The sequence below is a fragment of the Clavelina lepadiformis genome, chromosome 4 (assembly GCF_947623445.1).
Source record: "Clavelina lepadiformis chromosome 4, kaClaLepa1.1, whole genome shotgun sequence".
In the NCBI taxonomy this organism is placed as follows: domain Eukaryota; kingdom Metazoa; phylum Chordata; class Ascidiacea; order Aplousobranchia; family Clavelinidae; genus Clavelina; species Clavelina lepadiformis.
Window position 1 is genome coordinate 10951942 of NC_135243.1, and position 23976 is coordinate 10975917.

At 34.1% G+C, this 23976-nt stretch overlaps 1 protein-coding gene across 2 annotated transcripts; it reads right to left on the reverse strand.

Moving 5' to 3' along the window:
- On the reverse strand, positions 1 to 22906 carry LOC143453117 (sphingosine kinase 1-like). Of its 2 annotated transcripts, XM_076954272.1 has the most exons (11): positions 22757 to 22906; positions 18159 to 18273; positions 17656 to 17768; positions 14035 to 14181; positions 13817 to 13911; positions 11507 to 11625; positions 2204 to 2374; positions 1975 to 2098; positions 1765 to 1856; positions 1375 to 1648; positions 1 to 1166 (listed from the first exon to the last, which is right to left on the reverse strand). In XM_076954272.1, the coding sequence occupies exons 1-11, from the start codon at positions 22899 to 22901 to the stop codon at positions 930 to 932; spliced, it is 1632 nt and encodes a 543-aa protein (XP_076810387.1). In that variant the 5' UTR covers positions 22902 to 22906; the 3' UTR covers positions 1 to 929. The 2 variants fall into 2 exon arrangements, with proteins under 2 accessions (XP_076810387.1, XP_076810388.1); XM_076954273.1 differs by lacking the exons at positions 1 to 1166; positions 1375 to 1648; positions 1765 to 1856; positions 1975 to 2098; positions 2204 to 2374 and adding an exon at positions 2796 to 6797.
- Between the last annotated feature and the right edge of the window lie 1070 nt (positions 22907 to 23976).

Sequence of the window (23976 nt, forward strand, 5' to 3'; positions counted from 1 at the left end):
TAACCAAAATCAATTTATTTCTATAACACTGCAATTAAAATCACAATAAAATTATGTATCAACTGCTTACAGACATTGTTAAAACAAAAGAACAATACTGCTAATGTGTACTGAATTGCCATAAAACAAAGATTGAAGTGGGAGTGCAACGTTATGGTTGGAAGCTGGGCTCACGCCATTCATCCCGGAAGCACCCGCCCAGCTTCTTACGCCAGAATGATTCCAACATAACATGTTCAACAAATTTTCTCGAGGTAAGTCGAGACAAAAAGTGTGTAGATATGATAACTACGAATCACTTACTGTAAATTAGCTACAGCCAAACTTACTTTGACGTTGCACTTTCACTGTAAGATTACGTACGAAGGCATTCGTATTATTAAAGTCTTCCATATAGAAAATTATAAACATTTAGCCATTAAAGCTATGATAAAACAATACACAAGATTAGTTTGACACAATACAGAAGACAAATTGTCATAGCACCAATACAAAGTAATTAATTGTTTGCTGAATCTCACATATTAATGTACCAGAGAGCACCTCAAAAGTTAAAACATACTGTTTGAGATGTTCAGAAAGAAATATAGACTGTGATTTATAGGGGACGTTCAGGTCGCTAAAAAGAAATTTGTACGCATCATAACAAGAGTCCTTACGTAAAATTATTAAGAAGCGAAATCAGTTACAGAAGATAATTAATCAGTGTTTCAAACCTTTTTCTCAATGGCAGTTAAGAACATTAAAGATTTGCTTGATGAAAATATCCACTGTATTTGAAAGAAGTCCTTAACATTGGCATAAACAAAGCATGTGATTACACTGATAGTAACATTGATGGACAATGTTCGTATATTCAATTTGGTGAAACGACAGTAACTGTTTGCAAGTTCTGCCAAAAATAAACGCCATAATGATGATAACAACAACTAAACTACACTGTCATTTCCCACGCTGCAAATGACTTTAGCCTTAATAGCAGTTACTGATGCTTGTACAGGGCCATATGGTATGAGTTCACCATCCACTGCCATATACCCTGTATGTTTACTGAGTGGCTCCAAGCGAAACGCTTTGCATGGAATAACTAAAGTATCCTGCTCAACGAGTTCCAAATGATTTCCATCCTTAATACTCAAAAGAACTTGAAGTAACCGAGCTCGTGACTAGAAATATGCAAAAACAAACTCTTCTAAGAGATAATCATAATGGCCATATAATAGTCGTTCAGTACATAATGTTACACGCAAGTGTATTGCCATCCATGGACCAAGCGGAATGCGTCCGGTTAAGGTTAAGCACAATAAAAGCGATAAACTAAATAAATTAAAAGGTCAGCATTGAATAGGTTTCCTAGAAAAGTTTGTAACTTACCACAGTAGATTTAAGACAGTAAAGGTATATAGTATCTCCACCGCATTTCGCGTGAGGCATCATAAACATATCTTTTCCTAAATGACTTAAATAAATTGCTGAAACCCAAACGAATTCCCCTTCTAAATATTGCCAATCATTGGATAATGAGTTAGTGATTTGCTCATGTTGCAGATACGGGGGACAACTTAAATCAGATGTAGTGGGATTTGCAGAATCAGCTTCCACCATTGGCAAGGATCTGGCATTTACAGTAGTGTCAACATGCTTTTCACTGAAATGTAACATACACATATTTCAAAAAAGTTCAGCAGGTAAATGTTGAAATACTTGTCAGGCACAATTTCATGTGTCACAATAATCTTGAATATTAAATGCGTATTTCAATACTTTTTCTCTCTATGTCTTGTTTCCAACTGCGATTCGTCCTCTTCTGAACTTTCCTGTAAACTTGCAACGACTTTATGTTTGCATACATGCTTCTGTAATTAACACAATTTAATTACATATGAATATTCATTTACTTTCTTGTAAGTAATGAAAACAGAAGTGTGTAGTAAAAAAACGCTTTATTTATTGCAACGGCTTGAACAGTATTGCCTTTTCAAATATTTTCCAAATGTGTGAGTCATGATCAGGTATATATGACAGTGTTCCTTGATACTTCCGCAGATTAAAGGTTCTGACAAGACACCCCAGTGTAAAACGAACATCTCCAATGGCCCTAAACATTAATGGAACAAAACAGTGTAATCAAAAAGAAATTGTTACGAACACAATGCACATAAATACATTACAAACCAACATACAGTACAATGCAAATTAGAACCTGTATTTTTCACTTTCGATGTCCACATCAGCAATAAATCCCCATGCAAAGTTTAAAAACGAATAAAAGTTTCCTTTTTCAGATTTAGTATACACCAGAGATAAATCTCTGGTGGAAAATTTCACAATCTCAAACACTGAGTCATAAATAGGATTTTCTGACCAGCTCCGCCTGTTGCAAGAATTCAATACAATCAAAAACACCACATGACAACACAAATATCAGAATAAAATCCTAACCTAAGCATTGCAGAAAATTTTCTACCCTCAAACAGATGACACCAAAATAAACTTCTACAGTGGCAATTGTATTAAAATCGTTTGACTTGGTGCCTGGTTGCTCCACCTATAGTTTTTAATTTGATCATAAATGCTAAGAAATCGGCTGACTGTCAAGAAATATTTTAGCTTTCATTAGCTTACATAAGCAATTACCACAATTACCAACAATTTACATACCGTATTTACTTGTTTGTAAGCCGCGCTTGATTGTAAGCCGCCCTTGTTTGTAAGCCACATGTGATAGTGTTAAAAATTTAATGTAAGCCGCCCTTGAAGGTAAGCCGCATATACCAACTGTTTACACGCAAAGCTGAAACTGTTTAAAGGTTTATTTAACTTTCACGCTCATTATGCTCAAATGCATATGACAATTTAAAATGCACATCACAACTTCACAATTGTCGGTATCAGACAACGCAGGACAGCAAAATATCTTTGGCAAAGTCGACAAGGAAAAAGGCAAAAACAAAAAAGAAAAAATGTAAGCCGCCTTTGATTGTAAGTCGCCCTTGAATTTAAGCCGCAAACATGATGAAAAAAAAAACTTTGTAAGCCACGGCTTACAATCAAGTAAATACGGTAAGCAAAATCATCAAATACAATGAAGATAGCAATACTTATATTGTATAAATACCTAATATATATAACTGCAAGGATTTCACAGTTAAATATATTCACAAGACTGACTAAATGACTTATATGCCTGGATTGCAAGAGACAAAACACAGATCGGTCAGACCTTTTGGAGTTTTTGTGAATACTAAGAAACTTGTTAATAAGTCAACTACACAAATGCTGAAGCGAAATCTGTGTTTGGTGTGCAATTCGTGGTAATATTTGGATTTCAATTAGGAGTTTAGAGCAAAACATATCTGTCAAAATTTCATAAGTTTAACAATAAACCTTTTCCAACATTTTGGCATTTATCTCATGAAAAATTTTTTTTGCCCTTCCTGAGATATTGGTCGTTGAAATCTCATACCCCAAAAAATTCTAATCATAAATTTCAGTGGTTTCTTCAATTTTTTCCACAAAAGAACTGGATTTTTGTAATCCTTGCCCAAAAAACTATAAGATTACATATTTTGTTTATTCGTATACTCTTAAAAATAAAGGTTTTATGCAATATTTGCAATGTTTTACAAAAACAGCGCCTCAAGTGGCTTAAATAGAAGTGGAAGCCAATCTTTATTACACAACTATGGCTCTTACATATGAAAAATTCTAAGAGGGTGGGTTACACAGTGTGATTGTATTATAATAGAATGGTCCTATAGAGAACATTTCTTTTTAAGTAATTCTAATTTTGACAAAAATACACAGAATAATGTAATGCACACCAACAATATACCAAGAATGGCAAATTTAAGCTAGTTTTACAAGAAATTACCATAACTAAGTTTAAAACTGTAAAACAGAAAATAACTTTTCCCAACTACTTCATGCCATAGATAAAGTAAAGCAGAAACGTAGAATTACATAAAACACATGCAGCAACTGGTGGTTGTAAGATACAGCACAATTTGTTGTTCAAAGTGTGTGTTTATTCTTTTATATGAGTAGGAAGTATGAGAAAAACTCACCACCTTAAACATATTTAGGATCATTTTGGATTTATTAACCTACAAAGTACTTGCAGTAACCGTAAAACAAATTTATGGACCCTTTACTAAATACAACTGAGAAAAATATGCTGGTCTGGTTGACTTTTAATATGTGTTTTTTCTAATGTAATAAAATCATATTCTAAAAAATACACAAAATTTAGTTAAAGTCAGTTTAGTACATAAGATTATATAGAAGAGTGCTTGAAAGACATTTGTTCTACAAAGCAAACAGAACAGCTCGCCAAGAACATATATATAACAAATTCTTACAGTGGGGTAAAAAAGTTTTTATTCAGGTTTGGCCTAAATCAAAAGCTTTACTCAGAGACATAAAAATATCACACAGCAGAAATTTTTTGTATTCAACTGGGCGGGCATTTAACATCATATATCTATAAATTCCGACAAAATACCAATACTTCAGCTTAGTTCACTGTATAAATACATAAAAAATTATTCCCACAAATAAAATTCAACATACAGTCTCTGGTTAATTAGCTATCTGGCATTTAATTGTTTCATGTAAACAATAAACTATATAAGGCAAAATATATAAAAAGTGTTTGGTCCATCAATTTCTAACAGTTACATATTACTGTATCATAGATGCAGGAAGGAAATTTAAAACTGATTGTGCAAAACACCACAAGCCATAAGTGAGTTCGTTTTTTCTGCTGACAGGAACAAAAACCATAAATGTGCAAATGTAAATGAAATAATTTTAAATAAAATTGTATCAGCAACTGTACCAAATGCACATAAACTTCTGGAGTTCATTTAAAAATGTAAATGAATACAAATAATTGACAGCTACAATACATAAATAAGTTAACGCCAATCTCGGGATCAGTTGTAATACTATGGATTTGAAATTACTCACACAAACTAGATAATTTACAAATGGAGCCCGTTGTCATCAATTACAAATTTGCGTTGTTTCCAATTCGGATCAAATAGTGGTATGTACAAAATTATATACATATAAATAGTAAATACTTTTCATATTTTTTGTTGAATAAAATACAACCATAAAAATATTGTTATTTTTGTCATAACGTGTTGTTATAAGTTTGTAATTTTTGTAGCAATGAATGCAGTAAACTGAGCATGTCAAGCTTAACAACAATGAAGAGAAAAATTTAATTGAATCAACTTAGCTGATATTTCAAATCACAATTACAATGCTTCAACCTAATGGTGGCCAAAGATAAAGAACTAGAAATATGTACAGTGAGACCTCGTTAATCTGAACCCCGAACAACCGGAATCACCGTTATCTGACACAAAACTGCCGGGAACGGATTTCTTGCTATGCATTTTACCCCTTTTATCCGGAAACCCCGCTGTTCGACTCCGACACATAAGTTTTGGAACAAATGTGCTAAATAAATAGCAATAAAACCGGATTATTTTAATAAATAGCAATAAAATCTGATAAACCGGATTATTAAGAGTGAAGAGAAAATGATTCACGATTGTACTAGATACAGTAGTTTGTTGACGAACACAATAGCCGATACTACGTATAATAATGTTGCAGTTTCACTCTATAAACTCCTACGCATACGCATACTTTGAATTGAAGTAAGGTGCATACTGCTTTTTGAACACTGTGCTAAATTTGCAAGATTGATTGATTTTTCGCTTTCCGTTAATCCGGATACCCCGCTAAACCGACTTTTAATGACGAAACAAAGTGGTCAGGATTAACGAGGTCTGACTGTATTATGAAGCAGAAAGTAACCAAACTGCATTTGGCACAACACATGAAAGAATACTCTGAGATGGATTTTGTTGCATATACAATGGATTTAATGCTTACATAAACTTAAAATGAACTGAACTGCAAAACCAAAATGGATTCCAACATAATCAAATCCACAAATTTCGCACAGTCAATAATTTGTGCCAAAAACTCTACCAAGCTGTGGATGAACTTGGCATTGAAAAGGACCATATGGCATTTTTTCACCATCAAGTGTCACAATTTCTGAATGTTTAGAATGTGGTATAATGCGAAATGCTCTACATGGGGTTACAACAACATCACTTGAATTGTCACGCTCTGTTAAACCAGTTCCATCTTCCATGCTATCCCACAGTTTCAAAAGCGACCGCCGATTTACATTAGCTGTTATTTGAGTTAAAAATAAAAGGCCATCAGACCTTTTCTTAGTAGGATGTAGTATTGTATCAACAGCAATGTGAGACAAATTAACCCCAGTGACTTGCAAAAATTCACCCTGGCTTACAGACCAAGTGCTAGGTACCGGTTCATCAAGAGGAGGTAGTAAATCGTTAACCAGTGTTTCCGTAGCATCTCCAGCAGCAGTGTAATTTTCTTTAATTGCATTGTGAATAGCATTATCATTTTGTTCTGCAGATGTTTCCAATGACAAACCGAATTCTTTATCTGCCATGGCAGGCAGGAAACTGACAGTTAAATTGTATCGTCGCATTGTTGCTATCCGCATTAGTGCATACAACAACATCCTGGTTTGACTACCTAAAGATCTCAAGCGTTCACTCTCAATGTCAATGTCTGATATCAAACCGATAACAGTTCCTAAAATTCCATATGTTATTTTAGCTTTTTTCACATGGCTAGTATCGCTCGTCTCCATTGCTAGAATATCCACTTTACAAATCTTTCCACGACAAATTTCAAACAAGGATGATGGCAACACATCTGGTAGAGGGTGATGCCTAAAAACAAACATTAAAAAATTACTAAAACATTAAGTTGTAATTATTTCTAGTGCATTACTTTGTGAACTCAGACGATCCTAGCAAATTTGCTTTGCATACCAAATGCATTATCACTTGCTTTGAAAACATATTTCATTCAACAATTATTTATAAAGAAATCATTTGTAAAGAATCATGTACAAAATTTTTGCATGTAGAATTAAATGAAATTAATGAATAAAACAAGAAAGCTTTCCACTGTCAAAAGATTGCTAGTTTATATAGTAAATTTCATTTATTGATATAATTTAATTATTAATTAATCCGTGATTACAAAAAAAATATGCAACTAACATGAACACTGCAGAACATGTTGAATTGATAATCTTAAGTTAGTGTTTAATATTATATTTGATCCACAATGTGTTCAATTTTTCTTAATTTTAGGTCACTGGGCATTTTGTTTACAACTCCTTATCAAAAAATGTGTTACATATGATTCATAGGCGCTGAAGTTTACAAAATGTAGGGCGGAAAAGTTAATGGGTTCAGATGTTTGGGAATTCCCCATGTCAAGGGTTGTTGTAAAAACACAAAATAAAATAAAATATACTTCTAATCAGCGTTATTTGCGACAACAGCCATGCTACAAGTTTTTGCTTTTTATACAATTTCTAGACTTGTTGGTTATGCTAACCTCCCACTTATAGCACAATTGTATTTCTGTTCATGTCTTAGTGCTTTGCCACATTTTTCTAGCTACGGATCGCCGGGAGCATGTTCTTTGTTCTACCATATGTCCTACTTTTAGTTCTGTGAAGTTTACGGCAAAAAATGAACGACATTCTTATACGTATTATTCAATCATTATCTATTATTTAATTATTGTTCGTTTTTTAATTTATTCGCATCAAAAAAACGAAACTGATCTAACAAAATTAGCAGCAACGATTACAGAATATACTTCTATTTGACACATAATTGTAATCAAGAACGTTAAAATTTTCAACCCTGCAGTATAGTATCTCGTCTGTGATCTTCCGCACCCTCTTCTAGTTTTGCACTCGCTATTCTCTTTAAACTCTTTGCATGCGTCGTCCCAAAGTTATTTTTGGTCATTATGTTTGTCTGTACAGACGTAACAGCAGAGATGGGAAAACACTTCCAACAAAAGCATGTATAACCTTTTGACTCGAACTGTATTCATTTGAAACATACACGCAGACATAACATTCAAAACAAGAGTAGTTCTAGTAGTAGTTTTCCGGCGTAGTTCAGCTTTGCGTCAAGACAGAGCTTGTGAAGGGAACTCTCGATGTGTTTCTTGGCGGCACCTTTGATGTGCTTCCAATCTTTGTATCCTGTCAGCCAAACTGGATACTTATGTTTGAAAGTCGAAATAACATCGGGGGTCACATGATTTGCTGAAGAAGCCCAATTGCACACTGCACAAATAGCCACATCTTTTTGTCGATCATATTTTATCCATTCGTGCTGTTCAAGCAATCGTAAAACATATTTTTCTGCAGTGCCCGAAGTTGTTAAAGTTTCCACTGAAACACTAATATTGAAACTTTCGGACCAACCAGGAATAGACGCATCTGAAGTCGAAACGTCTTATTTCTCATGCGGCAAACTAACTTCATTGTCGTTTTCCCCTGCTCTATACCGAGCAAAAAACGACCTAATCAATAACGACCCTACCTGACCTTTCTACATCATTACGTTTAACAGAGCTCATCTTACTCGCCTTGATCATGTCTAAACAAATTTTCCACTGGTCATCTTATTGTACGACGTGTTTAATTTAGAGTTCATTTAAAAATAAATTGCATTGTTGTAATAATGGTTATTGTATCGCAAGAAATTCACGTGTTACGCAATAAAGTTTATTATGTACGTGTAACAAGTAAATGGGTGAGTGCAGAAAGTCCATTAGTTTTGGATTGCACTCTTCAAATGAGTAGCAACAATAAATTTAACCAAATCATCTTGATTACAAGAACGTAAAATCGCTATTATTTGTTAGAAAAATCCAGGGCGGAAAAATCCGCCCTGTCCGCCCAAGTTCGGCGCCCGTAGCCAAAATGAAATCAGTAAAAGTTCAGGCATAATTACCATAAATTAATTGAAGAAAATGGATTTTGTAATATTGTCTAGCAGTAATTGTCATACTAGAGAAATAATGCTATTCAGCAGGGATTCATAATTAAAATGGTGAAAAAAGTACATGCTGATAAGGAGTGGCATAGTTACATAAACTTTTAATTGTACACTTACATACAATAGATTATGTTAAAAATCCTCAAAATCAGTATCAAGCAATATAGTGTTTTTCTATGTTTGCATTAGTAGCGATGGGTATCATTAAAAACAATTACTTTAGCTCAATGGATAAATCAGATGCATCAAAATACATTTAAAACGACGACAAATCTACAAAAAGCAAGTGGAACTAAAAGTTAAATGAATGTTAAAACAAACTGGCAATATTTGATTGAAAGAGGGCATGTTTAACCAGATACGTAGAGAGATTTAAAAAAAAATCTAAATTACTTACATGGGCTCGAAAATGTAACAATTCTCAAAAATTCCCAGACATAAAACAATATATGTACAGTATTTCATTTCCCCTACTGATGAGACATGCATGGAATTAATGAGTAGAATAAAAAGATTTTAAGCCACAGTATTAGTACACCAGTAAATTCAATTCAGTATTAGATATGCCTTGAATTGTTTGCCAGCTTTTCAATTAATGTAATTATCGCAATGCATGGTGATGATGATTGGTGAAGCATTCTCAGCATTACTGCTTAACTTTAATTAAGATCATCATTAATTGCTTTTCAGGTTAAGTTCTCACCTTCATCAGCCAAAGCATCACCAGATGATCAAAACAAGCTTCACAAAGAGAGAACAAACTTTATGAAACGACAACATGTACATGACACGTTCAAGTCAATGCATGATGAATGAAAATTATCACTGGCACTCTCTCTGAACAAGGGTTAAATTAAATATATTATAAAAAACCTTAATGCAATGGAGACAGAGCTCACAGGTTGCCTGTGATATCTGAGTGAACACTGCGCTACACCTGCTGTCTTTTGCCTTACATTTTATTGTACATCTCTAATAAATATCATTTAAACCAAACTACGCCTAAACCCTAACTCAAACTGAAAATATCCATTAAATTACTTGCGTATTCTAATTAAGTAAAATCGAAGACAGATACACATCAAACCTAAGACTCAACTCTGCATTGACATTCGTCAAGCTCTCTGCATGAATCAATACTTAATCAGATGTGCAACAGTAATGCTGTGAATGACTTTGATATAACAAGTGGTGTGATTTATGAAGATTGATTTAATTTTGAGATAATAATGAGTGTCACAGTGGCAGAGCCAGGTTGTTAAATTCCGGGAGAAAATTACGTCAAACAAGTAATAATTTTTGGGATTCCTAAGGTGGCCATCAATTTAATTATTATTGTGCCACAAATATTTGTTCAGGTTCTGCAGGTAGTTGCAGGTTGGTTAACTGCAAGGATGGGAAGATTGTTTGATGGTGTGGGATGCAAACATCTAGTTAGAGTCTACAAGATGCCACTTATGATAGTGTTAATCTGGTGGCTGTGTGTACTGAAATGCCAGCCAAGTATGCAATACTCAGCGACGGAAACTAGGGCTAGAGCTGTTGTCTGAAGAGTAGCAGCCCCAGCATGAGCCAACCAGTTGTCTTACTTAGATAGCCGGTGATGTAAGTTCCTGGCGTAGTGACTCAAGGTGTCGATGATACGAGAATGATCTATCTAAGGCAGTGGTTCCCTAACTTTTTCAGCTTGTGGCACATTAGAAAAATAATAAACCGCTCGCGGCACACTTACAAGAGAAGAAAAGTTGCTACAAAAAATTTATGTTCACGTGTTAATGCGATAAATGTGCTGGATGGACATGTGCTTATTTATCAGCTATTAAAGCACTTTTAAGTCGCATACGCTCGCCTGCATGCCTTATTTTAAATATTTATGCAGTTCTTTTCCAATATTTCAAAAAGATTAGCGGCACACAGTTTGGTAATCACTGATCTAAGGTTACACAGTTTGGTGATCTGATCTCACGATATTTGGGAACAGGAAAGAAGGTTACAGGTGTGCCCTTGGTGTTAACTTTAAGATCATACTAGCTTTCTGGTTGTTAAGTTGAAAGGATGCCGACATCGTTTTGATTTTGTTAAGTTTTAATCTCCATTTCTGGAATTAAGCTGGAAAAGGAGTCATGTCTTGGCGAAGGGTATCCTGCACTGTTTCCCATTCCCTTGCCGAATGCATGGTCACTAAGTCATCCGCGTAGGCGTACTTAATCTACATGATGTTGTTCGGTAGATAATGGCCGTAGATGACCAATCGCGGTGGGATATCGTTCTTGGCGCATTGCAGCCTGCTTGAAAGCGAGAACGTGGAAGACAAATAAAACAAAAAACTTGCACCAAAAGCAGTTTAGTGTTTAAACCTCGTCATAGTCTTGTCACACATGCAAAACTGCGTCAAGAGTTAAAACATGTCTGAATATTTTTCGAGACAATGTGATGTTTAAATATGCAATTTAACAAAGAACATTTCAAGCTTATTAATTGGTAATTAATCTAACCTAATCTTAATCAAACTTGACAAACATACACAGTTTCAAGAATGGAAAAACTATTAACTTTAAACTTACCCAGTTGATGCATACACAATAGATGCAGCTAAGGCATTGCCTGAACCCCCTGGTACAATTCCAAGTGGTGTTTTTATTGCCTGTTCCCAATCAACACGATCCATTAACCCATTGATCACCTATTGAAATAAACAATGGTTTTAAATGATTATGTATGTTTATTTTAGACATCAAATAAACCAAATAAATTTTCTGCATGCAATATATCACAGTAACCAAATACACTCCCTTAAGCCCCATTCTCGATAAGGCAAATACTTGGCACTAGTCACCGGATTTTTGCTGTTTAAGCAGCTGGTCACAATTACATTGGTCTGTGAAAACACAAAGGCAAATATCGAAACTATGTGCACATTTTCTGAAGCCATCATGGCTGTAGTGTCGCTTTGGGAATTGGTTAGTTCCCGCATGCAGCTTTTCCTATAACAGGAGCAAAACATTATCACAATGATGAGCCTCTCGACAAGCAAGACCGAAATGCAGCAACAGAAGCGTTTTAGGTGGTAAAATTTTGGGGGTTAGTAGAATATTACTTTACCACAATTAATGCAAGAGCTTAAATCCAGGTAAGACTTCTGGTAGTTGATGAGTATGGAAAGTGAAATATATCGGGAAACTTTGATATGCATGTCGGGACAGAATAAAAAATAAGATTCGACTGTTGACAGCTCACACCACTTTCTTATAATCATTTGCAAATGATTGCAAAGAGGTAGCGGGTTAGCTCAAGCCCTAGCTTCTTTTCATTTATCCACAACTCTGCTGCAGATCACAACTGCAACCACTTGCAGACGATGGCAAAAATTGGTCGCAAGTAGGTCATATCTGAAAGTGTCATATCGGGTCTGTGGGATGTACATTCAAATTACTGAATCTTACATTAATATATCTTAATAGATTCAAATCCAACTTTTCGTTTTTTAACCGAATCCTTGAAACTGGTAAATGGCTATAACGACTTGATTTACTTGTGTCACTGTTTTTGTATGAACACAGGTTTGCAATTGGAAGTTAGGAATTTATGTTACTACTTCTGCTATCAGAGCATACCGAACATTATGTTAGTATACTATGTTTGCCACCAGGCATAATTTCAACAACAAAAGATGCATTTCACAAACCTATGTCGGTGAGCATCGTTAGGGCAGATAACAATAATAAAGAAATATTTTTGGAACATACAAACATATAAAATTACTTGGATATGAGCAATAACTAAGCAACGATTATGACGTAAGAAACACAAAATTATGTACTAAAGCAAAGGTAAAACCAAATAGTTAAAGGCAAGCAAATAAATATAGCAGGTTCAAGTAAAATATTGCAAGTATATAGGCAACAGTAGTGTGTACTTTTTATCGTTTAATACATCCTGTTCGGAGTTACTATAAAACAATTCCATGAATTTTCATTTCCAGCAGTCTGATTTGAAATTAAGTACATGGGAATTTAAATTAAGTACATGGGAATTTTTAAGGCATGTTTACTCAAAGAACTCTTTTCGTATCAAACGTTTTTTATGTCAGATTTATGACATAAAAAACAAAGAACAGCTTCCCTTTTAGGAAAAATAAATGAAAACGTGGTTATGAGCAAAGTTAGTTTTGAAAGATATGCGATCGACTTGAAGAGGGTTTGCGATTGACGTTTTTGGTACCCCTGATATGAAGCTTACCAGTAACTATTTCTGAAACAATTGCATCTACTAAATTGGTTTTTATATTGAGTCAACTCATTTACATCAAAGTGACATATGAATGAGACAATCTAAAATCCATATATTAGGCGCAGTATTCAATTTATGATGACAACACTCTGTGAATATTGCAAGAAACGTTAGCCATTGACCAAATTCCTCATTGCCTAGCAGTCTGCAAAGCTTCCGCAACCATGTTCGACAAAAATAGGCCCAACTCTTAGGCAGAGTATATACTGAGCAGATACATGAGTACTGATAGAATGCATAACAATTGACAGCACCATATAAACACAATACCATATATTTTCAAATACTACTTTTTTGTTTTATGATCATTTTAAGATTTTGATTGTCGGCTTATATTTTTTAATCAAATCAACAGACATTCAGACACAGTGCCACAAAGAGAGTTGCAGAAGCTCATGTGTGTGAGTGACTTTCAATAGAGTAATACTATAGCATTGTTTGTCTAATAGAGGGCGGATCTAATTGAATCTAATGATTTTTGATCAAGAAAATTCTGTTGTTCACAAAAAAACTAATTACCATCACAGGAATCTTTTCTAGTGACAATATTAACACAATCAAAAGCTTATATCCTGCAAACTTACTTCATGCACTAAACCATCACCAGACACAATGATGATTCCATCATATTTTCCCAATTCAATCTCCTTGGCTAGCTTGCATGCATGACCAGCATACTCTACAAAATACACTGTATTGATTTTTGGCCTCCAGCACATCTTTTGCAATGTGATTTATGTTTGTTCATTCAAGTCAAATCATTACAAGTCCAACAAAAAAATTTAACAAAAATTAATCTAACCTGTCTTTACAACAGTTGACTTTATTTCAGCTTCACAAAAGACATGCTTTACATGGTCTTTGTAAATTTGCATAGCTTTTCCGCGACCGCTAAATGGATTTATGTACACAACAAAATGTCGCTGTTCAATTTCAGGAATGCAATCAGCTGTAATATAACAAATCAGTATAAAGTTATACTGTAAATTGAGTATAATACGTAATTGATCCATTTTCCATGCAATGGTGTTTGTAAAGAGCTATGGTTTACAAACAGGCTTATCTCAGTTGTCGATAGAACCACCATTCTTAACAGATCAACAATTTTCATTCTGAGCATATCAAAAGTGCTCAACCAGTCAATCACAGTATACCAGTAGACCATGGACGGAACCCAAGTCAATCGCGTAACTCTTTTTCTGTCAGTTTTGGGCAAATGTTAAATAATTAGTTTTATTCAATTTTTAACAGGCTTTTATTGACTACTGCTACGAATAAAAACCAAGTGTTTGGGACGATAAAATCATGGCTTGAGTAATAATCCCAAAGTGGTATTTCCAACTCCAAAACTATTTATAAAATCATTGTATTAGTCTCGACATCGCATGAAAAAATTTAACGAATTAATTTTAACTTTCATTATGACAGGTGTTGTGATATCACATTCAAGGAAACAGTGAGGGGTAGAATGTAAGAGATATTAAAAATAAATGCCCACAGAGTGCTTCTAACAACAGTTCTAACAGTTATACAGCCTACCTTTTTCATCAGCGGAACTTTTAACAAATGTTGCTATTTTAATTTGATTAGGCAGTGCGCATTGTTCTGTCGTATTTCATTAGAATGTGTCAATGCGATTCTTAGCAATAAGTGATGCTCGAGCTTGTGACTGACTGTGCCGTCTCTGTCCAACACAACTATTTATTATTTGCAGCAACAAACTGAAAAGTATTTCAACCGTTTGCCAAAGACGAATCTTGATTTATTCAAATAAAATTTCAATTACCAAAAAAATGCTAACGATTGACAGGAGGATTTCTGTATGTATGTATTTGTGAGGGAGTGGGTTATTTATTTTATGTCCACCCCGCCTCACCAAGGCAAAAATTTAAATTTCGAGAAGGAATTGTATGCAATTGAGGAAAGAGGAAGGATTTCGATTTTACTGTTTCTGTACAAATATCGTTTTATCAATAAAGGCGATTTAAGTGATAGAGCACTTAAGCAGTGATCACATTTATAAGTAGGGTAATTGTGTCTTTGTTTTGTTAAAAAATTTAATATTTAAACTTTTCTTTACTGTTTTGAGTACCTTTTCATTCGTTCTAACCTTGAGTCTGAGTTAAATTTGCTATGTAAATTTGTTATAGCATCAAAATGTATTTTATGTTATGTGTCATTAGAAGTTTATGTTGGGTAAATTTGAAAACGTGCGATACTGTAAGATATATGAAGAAACACCGAAAACAATGTTTGTGGATTTGCAATATGACAATAAACTGGTAGATCGCGGAAGTTGGGTTACTTGAAAGCTAGACTTCGGGACAAAAAGGTAGGGCAGCTGGACCTGGCATACATGATTGCAAAATAACTCTACTGCTTGCAGTGGATTTATTGCATAAGTTTCAACATAAAAACACAAAAAGAAACAAATTTATTATTAGGCAATATCCGTTGACCAACTAATTTTCGAAAACTATTCTGCTGTAAACGTAGATGTCAAAGTTTGAAAGTTTACGAAACTTTAGGAAGGAAAAAATGTCATCTATTGCTAAATATGATAAAGCTAGCTGTCAAAGATTGTGTTTAAAAAAAACAAGCCGCAATACGCAACATGACATCATAATGACTTGTCGGATTGAAAAGGCATTGTTAATATTAGATATATTTTGCTGAACATGCACTGTTACAGGTACTGTCTCCACAAACTGAAGCTGCTGTTGTAGAACATTAGAGCGTGTCTTACTACATTGAAGTTTTTATCTCGTCCCACTGAGGTGAGTGATGTCTACTTTTTACTGCTAATGGTTCGGAATCTACACACTAAGGTGCAATGATGACAAGGCCTTTTGCTAAATTTTTTAGAGTTAGGGTATTTTTTTAGCTTTTTCTATGAGCTGTGTTTAGTTATGGTCATTGTGAAAAGCAACTTTATCATTATTATGTTACGTCAACTATTATCCGGATATCGGATAACTAAAATTGCCTCGGGTAACACAAACCTTATATATAGGAAATCTGTTTCAAGTAAGTCATTTTTTTGGCAAGAAACACAACTTTAAGTACAGGCAATTGTCCAATTCAAATCTTTGTGACCATGAAGAAACCCAATTGCATTAAAACACAGGCGGCAAGAATGTGCCGAACAATAGATAAAATGTAGTCTAAAGTCAGGAATTATCTGTAAGTTGAATGTGGTGCATTTAATAATAACTTGGTCATAACTTGAACAACTTCTTCCATATTATTATTGACCACTGGTTTTCTCATCGACTAGTGCAGCTTAATTCGAATTTTATAATATTACAATCATTATCTTGTTCATTATCATTATTGCAACTCATCAAAGTTATCAAACACTCTGACAAAGTTAGTCATTCATGTTTTGTATTGGTGTTTATTTATTATCAAATGCTGCAACCAGGCACTGGCTTATCACAACCTAACTCCTTTATTTATCACTCCATTGCACCCATGGCTTTGTAGTTTCCTTTCATAACAATTATAATTATGTGTCCTCTTAATTTTATTGGTTTCATACCATAACTTCAAAAAGCAAATAATGAAATTTTTTTCGAAAATGTAAAATTCTAGCTGTAAGCTGGTGGTCTACCACTTAAATGTTTTGCGGCCTAGTAACCAATTTTAAGGGTGCTGCATTTTGTTCAATAGTAACATACTTAATTGCGGCTAATCACAATTCAATCGGCACATTACCAGCTGTGGAGCAACCACGCATTATAACCACTTCTCTTTTGTTTTGGGTTTTATCCTTTAGTTTTTAATGAATTATTACCATAAAAACAGTAATATTTCACCAAGAAACTCTTATTTGTCTTTAAGCTTAGTTCCACTAATGTTGCGTTGTTTGAAGTAGATTCCGATTTTTACTTGGTCCTGAACCCTGTCGTAGAGGCAGTCGACTGCAGTTCTTTTGTATGTTAGTCTTTCTAGCAATAGTTAGGTTCCAAACCCTGCCGTAGAGGCAGTACATTTCGGTTTCTACGTGGTCCCTGACCCTGCCGTGGAGGTAGACGACTCCAGTTTCTTTTTTGGTTTACCCTAGTCAGCAACAGTTAATTTCCAAACTCTGCTGTGGAGGTGGTAGAATTTGATTTACCCTATTTTCCTGAATCCTGCCACCTCTGGTTTCTTTTTTTGGTTTCGCCTATTTGGCAATAGTCTAAAAATATTAAGGCCCCAAGAATTTTTTTTGGGGTGGAGGAGGTTTACGATGTGATATCAATATTGTAGTATACATTCATGCAATTTGTCAAAACCTGATGCCTATGGATATACTAATTACTATATAGTATACAGCAATTATATGATAGTACAATAACACGACAATCACATTAGTAAATCTCTTTGCCAATATGTGCATTGTGAACCACAGATAACAGATTGTGCAATACAAACTAACTTTGGTCTTCAGTCATATTATTTCCGGCTGTAATGAATTTTATTGCCTTCTTCCATTTTTCTGCAAGTGATTTATTTTCACTATCACTATCACAGCACGCTATGCCAAGTGACCTAAAATAATCACACTAATTAAATAATGAATAACCTTGCGCTAACACAGCCAAATAGTTATATTATACAGTAAAAAGTGACCTACAAAAATTACAGAAAAAATGCTTATAAACAATATTTAAATGGACAAAATGGATTTATCACTTTTATTAATTGATATATAGAAACAAACAAAATGAAGCAAACTGATTATCTTGTTACTTTTTTGGAAAAACACATGACAGAAAAAATGATAAATTTGAAAAACAATGATAGCACATGTATGATATGAGCTGAATATACATGTTAAACTTGCAACATCAGCATAACAATATGGAGAACATTTTTTAGTACTAATCAAAAAAATGTTTTTAGTTAATTATGTAAAGCAACAATTAACATTTGACTCACTTGGTTGATCGGCATCTTGAATAACCTTTAAAAACTTTCTTCTTTAATGGATAGAAAAAAATGCATAGATACCACTGTGCAGATGTTGTTTTATTGCCTTGCAAAACATGGCATCCTAGAACATTGATAAATAAGTTTAAAAATTTAAAAAGTAGTAACTATCCACCATCCTTACTTGAAAAGCCCGATACCACTCAAATAGAAATACTATTCTACCGATGGTAATGTGTTCAGAAGAACTGACAGCACTTGACAATTTCTAACATGGGGTCCATTCAAAGTTTAATATAGACTTTCGAGTAAAAGACAACACAATGTGATGCTGAAAGACAAAGCAAAAAAGCTTTTGCCCCTATGAGTTGTGCCCAAAATTTACTGACACATATTGCAACAACTTTCGTTCACTCCCTTAGAGTGTTGCTTTACCACATACAGAAGCACGCTTGACAGGGTTTTATCTTTTTTTATTTTATCGAAATATTCGTGCTCAGATTTTCATAAACTTTGAAAAACTTCCGCATCAATAATCTAAAATTAGTTTGACATTTTATATGTGTGGTTGGTGAAAAAAGTAAATGTAAGCGGCAACAAAAAACTGCCTAGCAAAAATGATGAAATCCAGGAAATGGCCTGCTGCACGTTCGCATTGCAAAGTTATGTGGCAGACACGTCAGTCTACTCTGGAAACCTTTTCATAAACCTGGGTTTTTTTTTATTGATTGTGTTGCACAATGTGTATGTATTTCTTGAAAATGAGTACTGGGTGTAAAATTTTTCCACTCAAAAACCATAGCTTGTCAGTACTTACTTTAATAAAGTGAGCATCAATTATTACCTTGTTGATTGTTATATTCCTGTGAGATGTTTCACCTTGTGAGGGGAATCAAACGCTATCAGTTACATATCAAAGATCATGAAGTATTTTAACTACAAAAAGCCTTGCTAAAACTGCTACAAATTTAATAAAAGTTAGGACAAAAAACTTGATATGCAACTTCTATCCAAATTACAAATTAACACAAAAATTAAAATTATGCAAAATACTGTTTGTTTTTAATCATGAAATGATCTAGGTCACCTCGATTTATTAATTCTATAGTGGTACTGATCAACATCTGATTAGTTTTAATCAATTGCAATTAGTCTGGTAATACGAGTAACTGACAAAAAAACATTAGTAGCCTATAACAATGACAAGGTTCTTCACAACAACCGTAATTACAGGACAGTAGAATAGGTGGTTTGACAAAAGCAAATAGTGTGAGATGGTATGGACATGTGTTGTGATGAGAACCATATCCTGAAGAGGACACTGGACATTTAGTTAGATAGTCACAGAAAACGAGGGCCACCGAAGAAGCTGTGGGAGCAACGAGTAGAGAAAGAGATAAAGGAAGTTGATTTGAGGAAGGAAGTTGATCTAAATTGATTGAGTTGGAAGAGAGGAGCGAAGAAAGTTGCGAAGCAGAGGTGCATCCAGCCACCCTCATTAAGGGCAAAGTCACCAGATTAAAAACGGACTGATGATGATAATGGTACGAAAATCTAAATGCATCAAACAATCATCAAGTGGAGAAGATAAGATGAAATGTGTGGAATATACTTAACATATTTTTAGTTAAAGCAAACTGATGGCCAATGTAAAGTCGATCGTTAACGTTGCCAACACAACAATGTGTGTTACATATTGAAAAATGCTTGCAATATAATTGGATGACTCTGATAACTAATTTACTCCAACTAAGTTTCCCACAAATGTTTTTATAAAAACGCCTGAGGCCTATGGAGCTTACCACAGGGAGTTGTGTCGAAAAACAAAGTTGCCTAATTAGTCTTGGTTGGTCAAGCGTGTATCACTGAACTTATTGTGGGCAGGTTTTAAGAACAAAATAGCTTGGGAATTTTATTGCAATAAATAAAATAACGTTTAATAAAATACCATTAGCTTTCCACGGAAAATGTTTAACAATTGACATTTCAGTATGAGCAATGTTCAGATTTGCAAAAGATATCTTTATCTCAGCCTCAGTGGTCATCAGCACTATCATATTATAAGTTAACTATAGACAAAATAGCCAAATTGTCTTTACTTCTGCCACAGGTCTCAAGGAGTCAAAGTTAATTGGTTAGCTAAGTCTAAAGCTATACTCGAACACCATAAAAAATATAAAAAAGAATGATCTCGATTAATTTTATTGCAAAGCGCCAGACTGGGAAGAGTCGTGAGCTTATGACTCTTTTTTGCATTAGGGTCATTCCATGAAAATGAGACGAATAGGCTAAAAAAAATATTTTGAAGTTCAAAGTTGATGTAGGAAAATATGATTCGACAATAACTTGAGAACGTTGCTTTTGGCGTTGTTTTTTTATGACCAGGCCCCTGTTTTGTAAAAGAAAAAAAAATATTACAAAACACTTTGAAAACATTACTTTTTAACTGCAGGGCATGGCCTGCTTCTTACATTCTTATTTATATATATAATCTTCGAGGGAAGTTTAAAGTAAGTCTGTGGTAGGTACAGAAACGTCGGCAATCAACCACGGCAGAAAACCAAAGTCAAACCCGTTACCAGATCCTCTTTTATAAACTTATTACTGCGCACTCAAGCAGCCATACTTCAAGACAATATTTTGGGTAAATAACCGCCAGGAAGCAAAGCATGAATGTGGAATAAAGTTTGTTCTTCTATATTTTTGAAGTTGGTGAAATCCATGCAATTCATTACATTACAAGTCAAAATTTATTTGTTTTACTGACACTGTAGTTGGAATTGTTCTGCTATATTAGCATTGTGTATTGGTCACAGTGCCTAAGCTTTGTTGCATAATTCATAAGTGCAGCAAGCATAAATGAAGTTGTAGTGGATGCCCAAACTTCAAAAGGTGAGGGTTCAGATGGGTTGGCTGCAAGTAATAGCGTTCCGAGTAATAGCATGCAAGTGCAGTAATTCTAAAAGTTCATAGCATATGAACAGGTTATTTAAGTTATTGTACTGTGAAGTTATATACTGCTTTCAATACAGTTTAAATAATATTTGGAATTCAAGCTAAATACCGTAAGGTGCTATGTTCAACATATCATGGGCATTTTACCAAGTTAACTGGTAACATGTATCGTATTTCTTCAAATTTAAGTGACTTGGAAACATAAATACAAAAACTGCACGATATACAGTTATTGAACTATTTGAAGAAACACGATATCGGTTGCCAAGATAATGCGTCTTAATACAACACCAAAACCTATATAAGTAGGATTATTTTTACCGGTAGTGTACTGTACTCATTGGTGATTTTCATTTAATAGCATTTTAACAATTGTGGTTTTGTAGAGTGTCTTCTAAAACTATGTTGCTACATCAGATATAATGCATTCCTTCATTTAATTTTTCATCAAAAGCGTGGTTGGGACGAAAAATATCAAGCTAGTTGTAATTAGCATACACTAATGAACAGGAAAATGTGACAGAGCCGAGATGGTTTAAATCATGCTCAAAAATAATTAAGATAATAATTGCTGGTAACAACTAGCATGGCCACGAAACCCGTAATAAATTTACAAAACATAAGTTAAAAAAGCAAAGTTAAGCAGTAAAGCAGGTTCAACAAATCGTTGAAAATTGTGTCAATGCTGTACTTCAGTGGATTGGAAAACCTACCATTAAACAAACCCCAGCTATGTATGTTGAAATGTTTAAGCGACTTAACCCATAGAAATTGGAGCACACACATTTTCGATGAAAAGACATACATATTTATTTCCTGGAAAAAATTAATAATACCAGGATGTCTTATAAATACTGATATCTTAATGACTTTGCAAAGATCATAAATGGTGACGTCAAAGTTATTTTAAAAAGTAAATATTTCATTCGAAAATTACAAACATTAAGTGACGTAATGATAGTTGTAAACTACTTTAGTCCATCGAACATTAAATTAGCAGTTACGGTTCCCTGCATTGTTAACTATTACGACATTACTGCAAGCGCGTTACAGTACTAGCAAAATTCTCTGATATCAGAGAAGTAAATATTTAGGCCTTTAAATATTTTGCATTTCCTTATAAAAAAATAGGATCATTTTTTAAAAATATGGGTGAGTAAGTGTGTGGGGGCGCGCAAGAGCAAGACAAGGATTAAATACAAACCAGGGCTGTACAGCATATCTCAGGCTATTCACGCCAGTTATAGAGAGGTCTTGCATTTGGTTTGCAAAAGTTGGTTGGAGTGGACAAACAAGTGTCGATTGTTCTGTTAGTGGGCTGGTATATAAAACAAAATGTTTAGTTATCCTACAATTACAGTAGTTCAATTTCAATACAGTTTTCGTGGGACACAAACCCTCACATTTCAAAATTCCTTTAATACTCAATAAAACAGTATTACTTGAATTAAAAACGTTATTGACACATTGCCTGTGCAACACTCCAAGTGACTGCCATGTTCAGTCCCAAAAATTCAAGAGAGACTGCACTCATTGCAATACTGTAATGCAATGTAGTACACTGCATGAGAAATTTATTGCACATGCTCAAATAAATAAAATCAAACAAAACTGAAATAAAACTTGTAAAATCGGTTAAAAAAGATACTTACCAATGACATCAGCTAAACTGATAACTTCAGGAGCTCCTTTTGTTAGTTTGTTTTTAATGGTCAGGTTTTTATTTGTCAATAGAACTTGTAAAGGGACTTTTTTTGGGTAAAGCAAAAAGTCACCTGACAAAAGTACCTTATCCATAACTTTGAATTTGCTATAAAAAAAAACTTCCAAGATGAATTAAATGAAAGTTAAAACTTCTGCACATATTTGAAGATGTTCATAAGACAGAAAACAGAATGAGCGTCAAGGTGTTAAAAAATCAACTTAATAAAGTTATTACACAATTTGTGCTAATTAAACATCCAGTCGTTTAGCACCAATAGCATAAACTCATTATTGGTCTATATCTAGAAGGGACTGCCTCTTCTCAACAAAGATGCAGGGATAATCAACAAACATGACAAGCTAATATAGATAATAGGAAGTAGGCCACCTAAAAGGAAACAGTGGTAAAGTATAAAAAGACATATACAGAATTATGTCCATATGGTACATGGTTTTGCTTGGTAAATCTTGTTTTGGGTTCAGTATGATATCAGGTTGATAAAAAAATAAAACAATACCTAACAGTAAAAAGGTTTAAAATAAACTGGTAAAGACAATTATGCAGAAACATTAAGCAAAGCATACTTCTTAAAACAGAACAAAAGAAAGAAAAGCCTAAATTGACAGTTAGCGACTTAAAACATTCCAAATATTATAAGTAAAATAGCACTGTGTTTCACATGCACAAAATAGGCAAGAAACACACGTTTATCTTTTATTTTATCAGATTTGCTTGCTCCAACTCACTTGGCTTCAACATTTTTAATGCCAACAATTGCCAAATCTGTTAATTGGTGAGAACCTGTCATGTGGCGCTTCAAACTTTTGCTTGATGCATAGCTATTGCTACAAAATAAGCACAAAAATGGTTTTTCCTTGAAATGAGCAGCTATGTGTATCTCCAAAAGAAGTTTACTTCTAAAAGTTTCCCCACACAAGTTACATGACTCTTTCTTAGAAGCTTTTAATTTTTCAACTTTATAAACATCACAATACTTCCTAGAGGTAAGATGTTGTCTAAGTTTCCGGCGTTGCCCATGACCCTTCCCACAAGTAAGACATTTGAACGGTTTTGTGTGAACAAAAATATGGGCTTTTAACCCAGTAAAACCTACAAAACCTTTCTTGCAGTACATGCAGATAAAGTTGTACTGACTCATTTGACTTG

Bases quoted from the DNA above. Each gene is read 5' to 3' on its own strand.
- LOC143453117 (XM_076954272.1), bottom strand. From the start codon at position 22,901: ATGGATAAGGTACTTTTGTCAGGTGACTTTTTGCTTTACCCAAAAAAA. The intron at 14,182-17,655 runs GTTAGTTTGTAT...GTTATATTACAG, and splicing joins TAATATGACTGAAGACCAAA to CTGATTGCATTCCTGAAATT. The intron at 1,649-1,764 runs GTATTGAAATAC...GTTACATTTCAG, and splicing joins ACAAGACATAGAGAGAAAAA to TGAAAAGCATGTTGACACTA.